This window comes from Pongo abelii, chromosome 5 (genome assembly GCF_028885655.2).
Source record: "Pongo abelii isolate AG06213 chromosome 5, NHGRI_mPonAbe1-v2.0_pri, whole genome shotgun sequence".
Classification (NCBI taxonomy): Eukaryota; Metazoa; Chordata; class Mammalia; order Primates; family Hominidae; genus Pongo; species Pongo abelii.
In genome coordinates this window covers 132,735,214-132,753,476 of record NC_071990.2, presented here as the reverse complement: position 1 = coordinate 132,753,476, position 18,263 = coordinate 132,735,214, and the positions used below count along the sequence as shown (strand labels likewise).

General features: G+C 39.0%; 1 protein-coding gene across 9 annotated transcripts in view; it reads right to left on the bottom strand.

Annotated features, from left to right (window-relative positions):
* The window catches only part of AKAP7 (A-kinase anchoring protein 7), a 160,441-nt gene that overhangs the window by 69,657 nt on the left and 72,521 nt on the right, over positions 1 to 18,263 (bottom strand). For 4 of the 9 annotated variants that reach the window (XM_024249035.3, XM_002817356.6, XM_054558162.2 and 1 more), the window contains one exon: positions 13,627 to 13,739. In XM_024249035.3, the coding sequence (XP_024104803.3) occupies positions 13,627 to 13,739 (113 nt within the window). Of the gene's footprint in view, positions 1 to 12,719; positions 12,883 to 13,237; positions 13,507 to 13,626; positions 13,740 to 18,263 lie in introns of all 9 variants that reach the window. The other 5 variants (XR_008526435.2, XR_008526434.2, XR_010140346.1 and 2 more) reach the window with 3 other exon arrangements.

Genomic DNA, 18,263 nt, shown 5'->3' with positions numbered 1-18,263 from the left:
CTTCTTATACTGTTAATATTCCAAATAATCAGGTAAAATACTGGCACAGATGGTCTACGTTTTCTGGACCAGCTATTTATTTCCATATATAGTATTTCTCAATTCTTTATTTTGTTTTATGCTAAAGCGTCTATTCGGTTCACCATGGGATTTTTTTAGGCATGCCATCTCCCTAACTCCTGTATTTATAAACTTACTTTTAGCATTCCAGCCTGGTTTAATGTTCAGGCTTTACAGAAAGAAAAAGCAGAAACTCTACCCTAGTATTTTAACTAACATTTACAATATTACACCTTTCAGCAAGTAGTAGGTAGAAACACAGCTGCTAGAGCTATACATTTTAAATCTACTACTGACACCTCCTTTTACCTACCCTAAAACTTTAAGAAGCGCTGGATGCTCCTTGGTGGCATCAAGTAGCTAGGAAAGCAGTCACAGAGGGAAGATAACACGAGTCCTAATAACACAAGTCACCTCACAAAAGCCACCAAGAGAAAATGCTGGTTGCCTCCTGGTCCTAATGTGTCATTCCAGGAGGTGCTGGCATCAAACAGACCAGAGGAAGAAACATGGCTCTGGTTCACAAACATTTGGTTCATTTATACTGACTAAGGCCATGTTAACCAGAGAGAGAACAACAGGTCACTGGCACCCAAGAAGTTCTCAAGGTTGCAGGCTCAATACAACAAGCACAGTGCTAGAACACTGCAATGCCTTTATTTACAACACAGTCTGTTCCCACGTAAGCTCATTGTTTGTCTACTTAGCCAACCTCAAATCTTTCTTCTCAAGTCCTCCTCCTTCTCATTTCCAGCAGGAGAGACCATATGCTGTTTGGCCACATAACTGTTTGTTATACTTGCATGTGGCTTTTCTCAGTATAATGAAACAAAGAAGGGGCTCAAAAAATGAGGCATCCAAGAAAGATTCCTATATGCTCAGTCTCAGCTGAGCACTCAACTCCCTTCCATCAAACTCCAGCTGTATTCTTGGCTTGGAACAGTCTTGTGGTCACTCAAATGTAAACAAGCTACAGCCTCCTCCTCCTTCCTATCATCTGTTTTCCTAATGTTTTGCTCTTTGGTACATGTTCTCCTGAATTTAGCAACTTAACCACTTATTTCCATACATCAAAAATAAAACAAAATCTCCCACATACACTTACAACTTAATCTATTATGTTTCCTTCTTTCAATGCAATAGCTTTTTCCTTCTAATCAATACTTCCTAACATTAAGTAATTAATGCCAGTAAGCCACTGGTATAAAAAATTCTCAGTATAAAAAATTCACTGGTATAAAAAACATCAACAATGAAGCAGGAGAGTGGGGCTGTTTGGTAGAAAATCATTCAGAAATGAGTTCACAGAAAAATCCTAACTTTAATTTGCCCCATAACACTGGCCTATGTATTGCAACATATTTATATCATGGTAGAATGTGTTGTGCTTTTATAGCTTAGAGGTCAAAAGTACGGAACCACTTACCTCAGCTGATTATGTTATCAAAAGATAGAACTTCAGACATAACTGTACCTCAGATACCATTCAAATGAGAGCTAAATACTGTCCCTAGACAGTGTACAAGAGACTGTACACTCTCAAAACATTTTAAATGCATCCACAGACATCACTAATTGCAGCCTTGTAACTTTAAATGAGAAAGACCTAAAGCATTTTCCCAGATCCTCATGCCCCATGTACCTGGTACTTTATACTTTTCTCACTTTCTTATGAACTAATCAATTTCCTGGACTCTTTTCCCATCAACATTCTTCCTTCTCACTTTTCTCCCCCATTCTAACCCCCAACATCATTCTCAATAGGATACCTTACTTAACCTAACTCAGCCTCTTACTCTGCCTAACTACCCAGCAGTATTCCCTGCATACTACTTAGAAAAGATGACCCTGTCTAACAGAGGAAGGGCTCCAACAACTGAATGTTACAAGAACTGGGTGAAGAAATGGGAAAGAAATAGTGGCATTGCGATTTACATTGACACCCCTATAACTTAGGAAATGGAACAAGGAAGAAAGGTGCTCAATGATACAAGCCTTTCACCTTATTTGGTTTGGAACTCTTCCCTGGACATCATAACAGATATAAAGGAGTCTGATAGGAAAAAAACAATAGCTAAATATGGAAGTCATTAAACATATGACCCAAGAATCATGTGTAGCCCTTAAACCAATTTTAAAATGAATGTTTCTCTCCAGATAGAGCAAGAAATGTAAACAAAGACTTTCTAAGTATGACACACATGGCAATGTAAAATAATTTTTATATAACATTCAATTGGAACTTTGCCCACATTTCAAACTTAAACATTTAATTGTGAAATTTCCCCTTGTTTACTTTAAAATACAGATCATCCCTGACTTAGGATGATTCAACATACGATATTTCAACTTTACGATGTGTGAAAGTAACATGCATTCAGTAGAAACCATACTTCAAGTACTAACACAACCATTGTTTTTTCACTTTCAGTGCAATATTCAATAACTTACATGAGCTATGCAACACTTTACTATAAAATGGGTTTTGTGTTAGATGAGTTTGCCCAACTGTAGGCTAATATAAGTGTTCTGAGCACATTTAGGTAGGCTAGGCTAGGCTATCAGGTTTGATAAGGTAAATGTATTAAATGCATTTTTAACTTATAATGTGTTCAATTTATGATGGGCTTATCAGAATGTAACCCTATCATAAACTGAGGAACATCTGTATAGAATTACAGGGATTACATAAATTTTCTTTCTTTCTTTTTTTTTTTTTTTGAGACGGAGTCTCACTATGTCTCCCAGGCTGGAGTGCAGTGGCGTGATCTCGGCTCACTGCAACCTCTGTCTTCCAGGTTCTCGCCATTCCCCTGCCTCAGCCTCCCAAGCAGCTGGGACTACAGGCGCCCGCCACCATACGCGGCTAATTTTTTGCATTTTTTTTTTTTTTTTTAGTAGAGACGGGGTTTCACCGTGTTAGCCAGGATGGTCTCAATCTCCTGACCTCGTGATCCACCCACCTCGGCCTCCCAAAGTGCTAGGATTACAGGCGTGAGCCACCGCGCCCGTCCGGATTACATAAATTTCCTAATGCACTCAGAGTCAGCCTGTATCTATAAACACTAGATTTGCTTTTCAAAAGTACAGTTAAAATAGGCATCAGACCAGTCAGTAATTTCCACACAGCCTTTTCTTTTAGAGATTTCAAAAATTAAGAAAGAATATTTTCCAAATTTTGAGAAGCACTTCAAGACTAATAAAAAAAGCAGTGAGTGTGGCAGGAAAAGAAAAAATGGACAAAAGACAAGGAATTGGTATCTTAAGATAATAGAATGCAAAAAATTATATACACTGGCATATTCCCCTTTTGCTATACCCACTGGGTGCTACCATTGCTCACACAGACCCCAGAAAGCTAAACAAGCCAAACGACACCATCTTTTCCATGTCCACCACATACCCACTTTGTACATCTTAGGCACCTGCCAATAGGGATATATGTGTGATGGAAAAGTTACCACCTGTTGAGAAGTACCTCAACTTTGTGTACTTGTGATTTCCCTATCCATTTTGTTTGATGTGATTTCCCTATCCATTCAGCTTATTCCCAAGTGACCACTCCCTGGTAAATTAAATTCTAGAGATATTTGGGCTGGAAGTCCAAGAGCACAAAGTTTACCATTTTCTGATTGTCAGGGTAGGTCAGGGAGGGTGAAGAGCAAGGTGGGATCCAAGGGGACCAAGTCATGAAACATGGAATGGGTAAGATTAGGGAGAGGCTGTTGCCAAAGGTGCAGGATCACTACAGGGAGTCACAAGGAACATTCTCCCAGGTAACGAATGGCCAATGAAAATCCCACAGTAGTGCTGGAGACCAAACCGGAAATTACTGTGAAAGAAATGTTCTGCTCTAAATAAAGTTACATAACAAATTATTATAATGAGATCCAGCTGTGGGGAAGGCAATAGCCAAGGAAGGAAGAGAGGTAGTTTCATACTCTGGTCTTCAGCTTAGGGACAGTATAAAGATACAGTTGCACTGAAAAGCCTTAAAGATGGATCTCCAAAATGGTGTCACAAACCTGGCCAACAGTTAAATATACTGCCATCAGTAGGGTTTAGAGACAGAACACCTCCTATAGGAACCAAACTGGAATTCCTGTAGCCAAGGGTGGCTAGTCCCTAAGACGATACGAGTAAGTTTTGCTAGGTCCTCAACTACAGATAAAGTGAGGATTGGCCCTGGCAAAGAGGCCAACAACCTTTTTGTCTTTTAATTTACTAGAGTAACCAATTGAAAGAGAACTGAACTGGTTTAGTAATTTGAAGAACCAGTATTATTCTATTTTTAAGGTATCTTTCCTTTAGAGAGTAAGATTCTGATGGTCAAAATAAACCAGCTCATATGTAGAAATGGAAGTATAATTCCGATATAAATTAGTTATGGTTTTGGATTGCAACCTTAATTCCGTCTCATATCTGAGTCCCTCAAGAAGAATATAGCTTTACCTTCTTTCACTATGCAGTTAATTATTTTAATAAGAGTTGGTTGGCCAATCTCTCCAGTGACAGAAAATCTTCTTGCCATCCAAATAATTCCAGCTGGTTTGCTTTTATGTGACCATTTGAGTGGGTCAGTAATTAGCTGTCACTTACTAAACAAGGTAAATAGTTCTGCATCAACACAATTTTGGAATAAAATCTTAGGTTTTCTTGACCATATATTCTATTTTGTCTTTACCCATAATCAATCCACTGTGGGACTTGCCAGTTTCCTATATTTTCATGATGTTCCACTTTGTCCTTGACTAAGAAAATGAAAATTACCAGCTGACAGAAGTTTCAAAATGTCTAAAAATGACTCGCTGAGAAAAACATTTTTCCCATAACTAATGGTAATCTTTGAGATAGAATTTTTATATTTAATATAATTAAGGCAAACACATGCAATTTTAATTAACTTGAATACTCTGATACTGCATCTTTTAATATAAGTTCTAAAACTCTGTTTCTTCAATTACACTTAAATCAGAAATTTATCGGGCTGGGCGCGGTGGCTCACGCTTGTAATCCCAGCACTTTGGGAGGCCGAAGCGGGTGGATCACGAGGTCAGGAGATCCAGACCATCCTGGCTAACATGGTGAAATCCCGTCTCTACTGAAAATACAAAAAATTAGCTGGGCATGGTGGTGGGCACCTGTAGTCCCAGCTATTCAGGAGGCTGAGGCAGGAGAATGGCGTGAACCCGGGAGGCAGAACTTGCAATGAGCCGAGATCACGCCACTGCACTCCAGCCTGGGAGTCAGAGCGAGACTCCATCTCAAAAAAAAAAAAAAAAAAATCAGAAGCTTATCTGTAGATGCAACTGCTAGAAAATAAATATGTCCACAGAATCTATATGTTTAACAACAAAAAAAAAATCACTTAAGCTGGAATTATCAAATCAGCATTTCCTAAGCCATGTTCTACCAAATACTAGGGCTACAAAACAGTCAGCGGAAAAAGGACTTGCTGGTCTGGTTGGGAAACAATGCTGAGTAGACTATATGACTGTTCAAAATATTTACTGTCCCTCCTGTGGTGTCCCTTCCTGGAAGCAAATTATATATCCTGCTCTGTTACACTCAGAAGGAACCATGTGACTTGCTTTGGCCAATAATATATGATCAGAAATGATGTGTGTCACTTCTTAGCAAAAGCTTTAAGAATCAGCATGTTCACCAACTCTCTTTCCTTTTGCCAGAAGGGCAGAAAAGTCCTAGATGGAGGCTGCCCAGCCACGGTCCTGAGTAAAGACAATGTGGAGCAGAGCCAGAGGATCCATGAACATGGGGGGAAAAAAAGAATCTCTGTTGTTATAAGCTCTTGAGATTCACAATAAGCATTTGCATTTCAGAGAACCTAAGAAGTTCTGACATAAAGAATTAGATTAACTTTACTTAACCCATCATTGCTAACATTCGTTGGATCACAGATCCCTGCCTCACATAAAACCCTGACAGATATTCAGAAAGAAAAATCTCAGAAAATGCTATTGAAGATACTTGCTTCAAATCTCCATTCCACTTTGAAGATTTAATATTAGGTTCACCAGTCATTTCTTCCAGGGTTTTCAAAGTTGTCAAAATCTCTAACAGAATCAAGATCAACCAGGAATCATTTGTAATCCTGACTTTAGTCAATTTCTAGAATTTCCCATAAAATAATTTAGCATTCTGTTTACTGTTTCTCAATTTTTAAAGACATATAAAGTACTGAAAGATTCCAAATGAATGTTAAGCAGGTTTACCTTTATAAACATCATTTCCAATTGTTAAACAATTGTAAACTTGTTTTTTTTTCAATATACAGAAATAGACAATACAACAGCATAAAGTTGAAAAATACATTAGAAACATAAGTGAAGGCACTTGTTATAAATAGTGCTCTTTAACACACAGTAGATGACAGTGTTGACTAATGTAATCTAGAGTATCTCAGAAGAAATTACAATTCTACCTCATGAGAATTCACTGAATTTTTAGTTTTAAAAAGCCATTAAAACAAAGAGATTTGCTGTTTAATGCACTTGGAAATATGAAAAGTGACTCAAAAACAACTAAAAACTGTGAGTAATTAAGCCATCTGACACCAGGAGATTCAAAAATGGTTTACAGAAACAATCTGCTTTATCTGGCACCAAAGATATTTTTAAAGTTTTGTCTGGAATAATCAAGGTTCACCGAATACCCAGGGCATCTACAAATGCCCTCTTTGTGGGATGAAGGAAGGAAGTGGCAGGGTAGTCTCCGGGCTTCTCTGTGCCTCTCCTTTGTTAGAATGAAGGAATATTCTTTAAAATGTAGAGCCCTTGCCTATTCTGTCTCCCAGGTCAGGAGGACCTCTACCACCAGCCCTTCCACATAATTTGGTATTGACAGGATTTCTCTACCTCTCAGTTTCACTAAAGATGTAGTATGTGGCTGGGTGCAGTTGCTCACATCTGTAATCCCAACACTATGGGAAGCCAAGGTGTGAGGATCGTTTAAGGCCAAGAGTTCAAGACCAGCCTAGGCAACATAGCAACACCCCGTTTCTAAAAAAAAAAAAAAATTTAAATTAGCCAGGCATAGTGTGCACACCTGTAGTCCCAGCTACTCAGGAGGCTGAGGCAGGAGGATCATTTGAGCCCAGGATTTGGAGGCTGTGATGAGCTGTGATCATGCCATGAACTCTAGGCCTGGGCAACCAAGTGAGATCCTAGTTCTTTCAAAAAAAAAAAAAAAGTGTAGAGTATTTTTCCCATTGTCCTTGTTGCTCCATCTGGCTTCTAGGAGGACAAGTGGAAAGATTCAGATCTAAATTGCCACTATCTTCCTATCAGTACTTGAAGACCTTTCTTCTTTCTGTCATTCTCCTTCCACACAGACAAGAAAGCCAATATAAGGTTAAAAAATATATATCTGTGTGAAGCCAAATTAAGCAGTTTGGTCAAAGTGTTTATCTTATAGACGTTTCAGGATAGCACAGGAGTCAAGAGTCCTTCTTTTATGATATGTCAACAGAGATCAAGAGAGGTTATGTGATTTTGTCCAGGACTAAACAACAGGGCTAAAACAGGAAAGCTCATGCTCCTTTAAATTTACTACAAGGATTCCTTTAAGAAGGAATAGTCTTAATGCTCCTGAGTTTTAACATGGTTTATAAAAGCTCACTGTCATGCAGACCCCCAAAAGTGAGTGGCAGTCAAATTATACCAGGCCCAGTTTACAAAATCCTGAAAAAATATGCAGAGATAGATACATAGATAGATAGATAGATAGATAGATAGATAGATAGATAGACAGACAGATAGACAGATAGATAGATAGACAGACAGCTAGCTAGGTAGATAGACAGATAGAAGTAAATAATGGTAGTGAGTGAAGAAAGATGACATCAGGGCTCACAGTTAGGGAGGGATGCAGAGTAAGGCTGAATTCAACCAACCTAGTACAGAAACTTTTCATTACAATTCTGGTTCTGTATATTTAATCACCAAACAATTCAGGAACTGGAATTTCCTCTTAATGGTAGCATCAGAACAAAATTTTCATCCATATGCTCTCCTTTTCCATTCCTACCAATGACTGTCCTATATCCTCTTCTCCACTCCCCTCAACATCATCATCATCATCAGGTCCAATGATCACCCTTCGGCCCTTACTTTTTGCATATTGAATTCTGCCCTCAAAACAAACCAGTCTAAGTGAAAGTCGCTAACAATTTTCAAAGATCATTTTTTTCATTCTAAAGTACTCTCATTTTCTGACTCTGTAAAACACTGCTGTGAAGAGGTGTTCATGTTCATAAAACATATCTTTGTCAGTTTAAGAGCTACAGTAGTAATTTGAAAGAGTCATAAATCAGGGAAGATATCTAAGAAGCCCAGAAAATAATTTGTGATTAAAAACAACTGATCTATACATTAGGCGATCACATTTATTTTTTGAGGATGCTATCACATTTATTTTTTGAGATCTGCATTAAGATGTTTGTTTGATTTGAAACTTGTCTTCTTCTGCCATCAAGTGTTAGCACATATTTCTAACCAACCAAGATTTGCAACATTGAAATCACTGAAACCCAAGTTCATTCAATAAGAAAAATAAGTCCAAAAAGATACCCTATAAAAAGCATGAAGCTGAACAAGTTAGCAGACTAGCTATGTCAACTGAATTCTGAAAAAACTACAAATAACCTGAACTTTAGTTACTATTTCAGAGACAGTAATTTAACATGATTTTCTGAGGCTTCATTTGATGAAAAAAATTACAAAATACAATGATAATGATTCCTTTTGATGTTTTATTATGCAATATACCCACTAGAATTTCATGAAACTAAGAATATGCAAAGCTGACACATTGACTAAATGTCTCCTGGTGTTAGAAAGATACATAATTGCCAAGAAAAGCCTTATGTTTCACAGAATCTGTCCTTAGCCTCAATTCAGCTCTCTAACTTAGGAACCAGAATACCATGCTGTCACAGAAGAAGTTTCACATCAGGACATTTGAGAGAGAGTTTCTGTATTTTCAAAATTTTGAACACCATATATTGAATGTTTAGTTCCCCACTGGGCTTTTGGTTACTACTACTACATGCAATTACCTGCCAACAGGTGCCTACCAGAGGACAGGACCCCAGAAGCTCAGGGACTTCTGCACCAAACACTGAACACCACTGGGAAATCCTCACACTAGATCTGTACAACCTCCCAGGGGGTGAACACTCATCCCCTGCACCAACCATCTGTCCACATCTTTAATGTCAATGAGATGTTTTACCTTCATAAACAGACTGATTATAGCTCTGACTTTGAATCTAATTTTTTAAGTTGACATGGGTAACAGCTTTTCAGGTTACTTTTTAAATGACAATGACTAGATGATTAAAAAAATTTCAACTGGGTTATCACTACAGAATATCGCATTACACCTCCTATAGACAATAATGAATGGACCAGCTATCTTACTATCTCAGAATTTTCCTGTAATAATCCAGAGCATTCCTCTACACAGCACACCCCTTTTTACCAACAATCATCATGTCTACCCTGACAACAGCAGCACCAGTACTTTAGGAGTGCATCAGTATCATACACAAAATCATTTCCAGACTGCCCTCTAGCAGGTCAAATTGAAATATAAGGAGGACACGACCTGGCACCAGTCTTTAAAACACAGCATCTTAACAGGAGATATCATTTAGCTCTTTTCCAGACAGTCTCACTATACACCACCCCTCCATACCAGAAACTGAAGGAACACTCCCATGACAATGGAAAATCTTCAGGTTTTCTGAATCCGGTGGCTGCCCCTCACTCCTGCATTGCCATGGGGCACCTAACTTTGCTCATCACCACTTATTACACTCCACTCACCAAGGTCCCACCATTCCTCAGAACCCCAGCAAACCAAAATGGGAATCCTCAGCATGTCAAGGAGGATATACTATATTCTGAGTGACATTAAGGTCAGTTCTATTCACTGATCTACCAGAAAAATCATGGGCTAAGAGAGTAACTGTGGGAAGCCACTTTTTACCTCTAAAATGCGATGAAACACATTCAGGTGCTGGCAAGGCAAACCCAAGGAAACCATTTTATACAATTTTAATTATAGTATACATCCTATAGTATAGATTTTATATACTAAAGAGTATAGTATTTTATTTACCTTTGTATGCTGTTATAGAATCCTTGTATCTACTTCAATAGCTGCTTATATTATTTATATGATTTACCATAATTGACTTAAACATTTCCCTATTGTTGTGGGAGTTATTTCTATTATTTCCCTATTATTGATAATACTTCAGTAAACATCTTTATGCATAAAGAACTTCTCTTTTTAAATTATTTCTTTAGAATAATATCAGCAGCTAGGACATGTTAAAGAAAATGAGATTTTTAACATTTTTTAATGTCAGTTGCATAATTCATAGCTCAAAGGGCCATATCAATTTTATATGACCTCTGATAGTCTTTCTACCACAAGTTTATCCTAACAGATGTTCTTCTCATACACCACGGTTGGGAATATAAATTGCCACTATTGCTTGACAAGGCAATCTGTGGTATTTCTGAAAGTTTATAATGTCTAATACCCTTTGCCCTTAGAATTCCACTTCAAAGAATTGGTTCTTTGAAATACTGGCATATCCACCCAAAGAAAAGTGAACAAGGAAGTTCATAACAGCATTGTTTGTGGTACCAAAGAAACAGAAATCAACCTAATTATTCATCAAGGGAAGAATGTTTAAATTATGATAAATCAAAATAATATTGAGAGTTTTATTTCTGTTTTAAAGAAACTATATGCGTGTATGTATGTCCATATATATTTGCAGTGCATAGGAAAAGGTCTGAAAGGATCTACTGGCAGTGGTTACCTAGAGAGGCATTCTGTTGGGAGGAAGTGGGTTGCAGGATGGTAATGAGGGAGAAACTGTACCTTTCACTCTATAGGTCTGTAAGTACTTGAATTGTTTACAGTAAGCATATATTCAGCTAATAATTTTATAATTAAAGTAACTTTTTAAATAAAAAATAACATATGTGAAATGAGTCCAATCTCCTAACACGCAAGTGGATACAAAAAAACTATTATTTCACCACTCCCTTCTTTTATTTCACTATCAATCTAAATAACATGGAAAGCCAGCAATACATTCCACGATCATCTTTATTTAATGGTCATTTGCTTGTGACCATTAGCTCAATGGATGGATTCAGAACAAAAATCTAAAAGAAAATTAGTGCCAAGAGAAGAAAATAGATAGCTGGAAATGTAAAAACGTTAAGACTGAGACTAAGGAACCATATATTTTCAAATAATCTACATACCAAACCATGAATTATAATAAAGTAAATAAATGAAATCCTCTTGTATGTATGCCACCTTTTCATACTGGTTGTAACCTTTACAGTAGATTTGCTGCACAAGAAACTGTTGGATATTTATTTAAGCCTGCAGGTCTTAAGTATATTCCTCTGCAGATCATCTGTATCAGAACCATATATGGCATTTACTGAACATCAGAAGCTTAGGTCCTAGGTCCATCTCCAAATCTAAGGGTAGAGGGTGGAAACCTGAAGCTTCAACAAGTACCCCAGCTGACTTGTGAATCCCCATATCTAAGATCTACTTCCTTAAACTTTCAGGAACACTGACCACTATAATAGTGATGGGAATAGACTCATTCCATAAATTAAAATAAAAAAATTCTTATTTGGCTTACTGAAAATGATATCATAATTTGTTTTCTAAATATTAAGCATTCTAATCTAAATAAAATGCAATCTGATTTAGATTTTATGTACCATTCAAGCAGTGACTGTTTCTATTTTGATCACCAATCTGTGCCCAGCACCCAGTGTCTGGCACATAGTAGGCACTCAATACATATTTACTTAATTAATATGATTTGGAACAGGGAGCTCCTTACACATAGAAATGACTCTGCGTGAACTGGAGCTGGCCAGTGGGAGGGAAGAATGTGAGACAGAATGAGATGGGATGGGTTTCTCAAGTGCAGAGACAGTGCTCTGTAACTGATAAGACTGTGATCTCAGTTACATCACAACCATTCCAAGTCTCATATCACTTTTCTATAGGGTAAGATTGATTCTGTGAAATTAACTACCAATAAATCATTTAAATGCAGTTTGAAATGTTGACATATATAGTTTAAGCATTTTTTTAAAATAAATGTCCTTGGGTGCTCTCATTTCAAAGTTAATATTATAAAGACAAAGAAACATTTTGAAACGGAGATATTACCTTCACCACTGATTGTCATTCTGTGATTAAGTTTGAAACCACTTGGAAGAGGACAATCCATTTGAAAGCAAAACAAGAAAGATAACCAGTAAAGAATCAAACTGTCAGTCTACAAGTTTTATAAATTGTTGTCATCCCAGATTTCAAAATCTATCATTTACACCAATTATTTTTACCTAACATACTCTGGAATGATACCTAATATGGATACTACTAAATTTGTGGCAATGTAATCCAAAAAACCATGCAAGATATCTTTCTGAGATTTTCAGCAATAGTTTGTAGAAAACTCTTAACTATAGGATGGTGAGTCACCCAAACCCATGATTTAAAGGACCCAAAAGACTTTTCTGAGGACAGAGACATTAAATACAAAATGTGACAAATTTAGAAAAAAAAATTCTACTTACTACTACACATGGCCTTCATTTCTAGAGCTGCAAATCAGTCTTAACTGCAGCAAAGGGTCATGGAGAGCAGGGAGCGGATATTAATCTGCATGCCCATCTCCAAAACTCTGGTATATGAGAGCAGGCCATCAGATGTCTGAATTTGCATGAGGAACCCCCTAGGCTGAAATAGGAAACAAAATGAAGGGTGGCCTTAGGATTTTAGGAGAAATGCTCATGAACCTAGACGTAAGTCAAAAGTTGCTCCGACTTTTGCAGGAAGAAGGGGTGGCCTATAAAGGCAGTAAGTCACCCTGAGACAGGGGAAGTCAAAAGACTTGTCACTTGGATTGTGCCACTGGGTTGACCATACTTAGGGAGAAGTACTTTTAAGTACCTCCAGGAAAGGGGGTCCCTCAGTTACCCTCATGCCCAGTCCCCAGTATACCTGGTTCCAAGGCCTTAACTGAGGCAACTGCTGAAAGATGGTCTTTTGGAAACCTTGAAGAGCGACAGGAAGAGGGGTAAAAAAAGCTTACCCAGTTGCGGTGAGCAGCACCAGCGTACACAGGCCAGCAGAGGAAGCTTTGAGAGCAAATAACCACAAGCAAGGATAGCAGCAAAAGTGAACTCTGGCACCACCTCGAGGCTCTTCAGGGGATGAAGCAGGTGAGGCAACAGTGGTAGAAATAAATGATGGCCAGACTATGCAAGAACAGCCATCATGGCAAAGGAAGGCAAAGCTGAAATAGCCTCTATGGAAGGCCAGGAGCATCCTCAGCGTCCCTGGGAATTGGAACCAACCTGACTTGGAATCCCAGAAGAAAGAGTAGTGTCAGAGACCACAGCAATGTCACTCGTGCTCCAGACCATGCTTATGGCTAGTGTGGCCTGGTAAAACAGGCTTGCAATAAGAACATGCACTCACATTCTTACGGAGCCACGGTGATTTTGACAACTTCATGAAGGTCAAGTGAGGCTTAAAACTTCTGCTCTCTCCTACCAGGATGCCTTTTTCTTGAAATGTCCTATTTGCAGTCTCTGAAGAAAATAAAGAGAAACAAAGAAATGCTACTACAGTATTTTCAGTTCTCTTTAATTGCAAAAAAATACCAGTTCAAACAATCACTAATTATTTTACAGTGAAGATTACTTTATACACCTGTTTCAGATATTTTCTTTAAAAGAGAGAAAAAATCTACAATGTGTATGATAACAAATGCTATATGACAGTTAAATGTCCAGTGATTTCACACCTGTGGTAAAGCACACAAAAGCAATAATTTGAAAGGGATATCTAATAAATAGAATAACTGCTGGGCTGACATGATGCTGATTTTCACTGAACATCCCAGTGGTCTCCCTGAGTATAAAAAAGGACTAGCTTATCTGAAACCCTTCATATCTCAAACTTCTGCTTCCAAGATGAAGTAGCAGAAACCTTCCCTGAGCAATGAGAAACGAACAAGGTAAGCCCTTTGATTGTTCCAGCTTACATCCTTGAATGCCCAAGGTCTTGTATAAGGAGGTGAAACAGATAGAGTTCAGCCCTTTCCTGGATTGAGGGAAAGGAGCTGAAAGGGACAGAATACTTGAGAAGTGAGACCTGTACCAAGAAAATTCCAGAGCTCTTCAAAGGGTTCCCCTAGAATATTCAGCTGAGTCCTGATCAGTGCATGTGTGCAAGGAAACTACCTGAGGCTGGGGAAAAACACATTCAAAAGGATTAGAGGGAAGAGTGTCTAGTACTCTAACAAGAAAAGGTGAGCCCTTTGATTGTCCCAGCTTATATCCTTGAGTGTCCAAGGCCTTGTATAAGGAGGAGAAACCCAGATGGAGCCCAGGAATACCGTTCCATTAGCCAGACTGGAAAACCCCAAGATTCATGAGACATCAGGTAAAAAGAACAGTCTTGCCTCAGTAGTGGGGAATAATTAACTCTGGACTGGTACTCTTCTAGTACCACCTAGGAAATCTTAGAAGCAAGAACCAAAACAAACAAACAAACAAAAAACTATTTCCAAGTAACTTAATTGTGTACCAGAACAATGTCCAAGGATATTTATAGAAATACAAAACAATTCAGCACCCAACAAGGTAAACTTCATGATGCCTGGCATCTAATCAAAAACTACCAGGCGTGCAAACTAACTGGTCAATATGGCCCTCATTTTTGAAAAGATAAATCAATTAATCAAAAGTGACTCAGAACTGACATAGAGGTTAGAATTAGTAGATAGGACATCAAAATAGTTATTGTAACTGTATGTCCTGTGTTCAAAAAGTCAAGTAGATGTTGGGAGGAAAGCTGAGTGTTGGGAGAGAAGCTGAGGCAGGGCTTACATGTCTGACATAATGTAAAAGAGTCTTGGAACATGTCCGGGGTCCAGGATCTAAAACCCCTCGTGGCCTTTGGAATATGTCTAGAGACTTGCTGGTTCCTTGCTTCTAGCACTCCCATTATTTCAAGTAGTCATATGTTTCAAAGAAAATGCTAAACCATCACAGCTGTAGCTCATTCGCTTGATACACCGCTTCCTTTCAACCCCCACATCCTCACCACCTGTTTCTTTGTCTGATCACCAATAAATAGCGCGGGCTCCCACAGCTCGGGGCCTTCGCAGCCTCCATACTAGCGTTGGCCCCCTGGTCGTACTTTCTCTCTTAACTTGTCTTTTCTCATTCCTTTGACTCCACCGGACTTCGTAGCCCCCACGGCCTGGTGTTGGGTCTGATCACCCCAACAAGTAGAGACATGGAAACTATTAAATCCAAATCCAAATCAAATTTATATAGAGATGGAAACTGCAATGTCTGAGAAAAATTAACTGGATGGAAATAACAGGTGAGACGCAGCAGAGCAAAATAATGGTAAATTTGAAAACAATGCAATAGAAGCCAAAATAAAACACACTAAGAAAAAGAAAACATAAAAAAGAACAGAGAATAGAATATCAGTGAGCTGTGGGGCAACTTCAAGTTGTCTAATATGTCTATAACTGAAGTTCCTGAACAAGGGGGAAAGAGATGGAGTTAGAGAAAATATATGAAGAAATAATGGTGTTGCAGAATAAGAACTGCTACAACTACAATGGAAAATAATCTGGGTAGCAACTATTAAAATTTAGGCTACACAAGCATTTTGAGCCAGCAATTCCAATTCTAGGAAAATACGAAGAAATTAAAGTATCAGTATACAAAATTCTATGAAAAGATATTTATTAAACCATTACCTGAATTTGCACAAACTGGAAACAACCTTCATCAATAAATTAATGGTTGATAAATAACCGTATGGCCACCATGAAGATAACAAAAGCAATTAATTAGAATTACACACATAGACATGAGAAGATGGCCATGATCCATTAAGCAAAAAGAGAGAACTTACATGGTTATTACATCTATAACATGATTCTCTGGAATATAAAAGAGAGAAATAAAGAAAATAGATGATCTATATGTTTTTACTAACATGGAAAAATAGTATAGAATACCTTGGGATGTGGGTTGAAATTAAATAGAGTTAGAGAAGACCAGAGTTATAAATATAATACATATATATGGATTGAATTGTTAAAATGAGCATATATTACTTTTGAATAAAAAAATTAAAACATAAAATAAGCACAATAATAAATGCACTATATACATTAACAATATAACATTGCTATGATTTCACAAGCATCAAATTAGAACGCACGAAGAGGAGGATAGAATCATTTGGCATATATGTGAAAAATTCATACTTTTCAAAGATCAAGGGTAAATAAATTTTCATGTGGTCTTTTTATCCAAAAACAGGTAGGGCTAATACTACTAAGCCAATTCTAAAGACAAGAAAACTGGAACATAGGAAGAACTCAGAATTTTATCAGATAAATTTAACAAAGATATTGTAATAATTAAAAAGAATCAAGCAGAAATTCTAGAGTTGAAAAATGCAGGCCGAGCACGGTGTCTCACGACTGTAATCCCAACACTTTGGGAGGCTGAGGCAGGAGGATCACCTGAGGTCAGGAGTTCGAGACCAGCTTGGCCAACATGGTGAAACCTCGTCTCTATTAAAAATACAAAAATTAGTCAGGTGTGATGGCATGCCTGTAATCCCAGCTACTCAGGAGGCAGAGGCAGGAAAATCGCTTAAACTCGGGAGGTGGAGGTTGCAGTGAGCCGAGATCACACCATTGCACTCCAGCCTGAGTGACAGAGTGAGACTCTGTCTCAAAAAAAAAAAAAAGCAACTGATGTGCTGAAGAATGCATTAGAATCTCTTAATAACAGGGCCAAACAGGCAGAAGAAAGAATTAGTAAGCTTGAGGACAGGCTATTTGAAAATACGCAGTCAGAGGAGACATAAGAAAAAGGAATATAAAACAATGAAGCCCACCTACAAGACCTAGAAGATAGTCTCAAAGGGACAAATCTCAGAGTTATTGGCCTTAAAAAGAGGTAGAGGAGGAGGAGCCAAGATGGCCGAATAGGAACAGCTCCGGTCTACAGCTCCCAGCGCGAGCGACGCAGAAGACGGGTGATTTCTGCATTTCCATCTAAGGTACCGTGTTCATCTCACTAGGGAGTGCCAGACAGTGGGCGCAGGTCAGTGGGTGAGCGCACCGTGCGCCAGCCGAAGCAGGGGCGAGGCATTGCCTCACTCGGGAAGCGCAAGGGGTCAGGGAGTTCCCCTTCCAGGGGTGACAGACGGCACCTGGAAAATCGGGCCACTCCCACCCGAATACTGTGCTTTTCCGACGGGCTTAGGAAACGGTGCCCCAGGAGAGTATAGCCCGCACCTGGCTCAGAGGGTCCTACGCCCACGGAGTCTCGCTGATCGCTAGCACAGCAGTCTGAGATCAAACAGCAAGTCGGCAGTGAGGCTGGGGGAGGGGCGCCCGCCATTGCCCAGGCTCGCTTAGGTAAACAAAGCAGCCTGGAAGCTTGAACTGGGTGGAGCCCACCACAGCTCAAGGAGGCCTGCCTGCCTCTGTAGGCTCCACCTCTGGGGGCAGGGCACAGACAAACAAAAAGACAGCAGTAACCTCTGCAGACTTAAATGTCCCTGTCTGACAGCTGTGAGGAGAGCAGTGGTTCTCCCAGCACGTAGCTGGAGATCTGAGAACGGGCTGACTGCCTCCTCAAGTGGGTCCCTGACCCCTGACCCCCGTGCAGCCTAACTGGGAGGCACCCCCCAGCAGGGGCAGACTGACACCTCACACGGCCGGCCAGGTACTCCAACAGACCTGCAGCTGAGGGTTCTGTCTGTTAGAAGGAAAACTAACAGAAAGGTCATCCACACCAAAAACCCATCTGTACATCACCATCATCAAAGACCAAAAGTAGATAAAACCACAAAGATGGGGAAAAAACAGAGCAGAAAAACTGGAAACTCTAAAAACCAGAGTACCTCTCCTCCTCCAAAGGAACGCAGTTCCTCACCAGCAACGGAACAAAGCTGGACGGAGAATGACTTTGACGAGCTGAGAGAAGAAGGCTTCAGACGATCAAATTACTCCGAGCTACGGGAGGATATTCAAACCAAAGGCAAAGAAGTTGAAAACTTTGAAA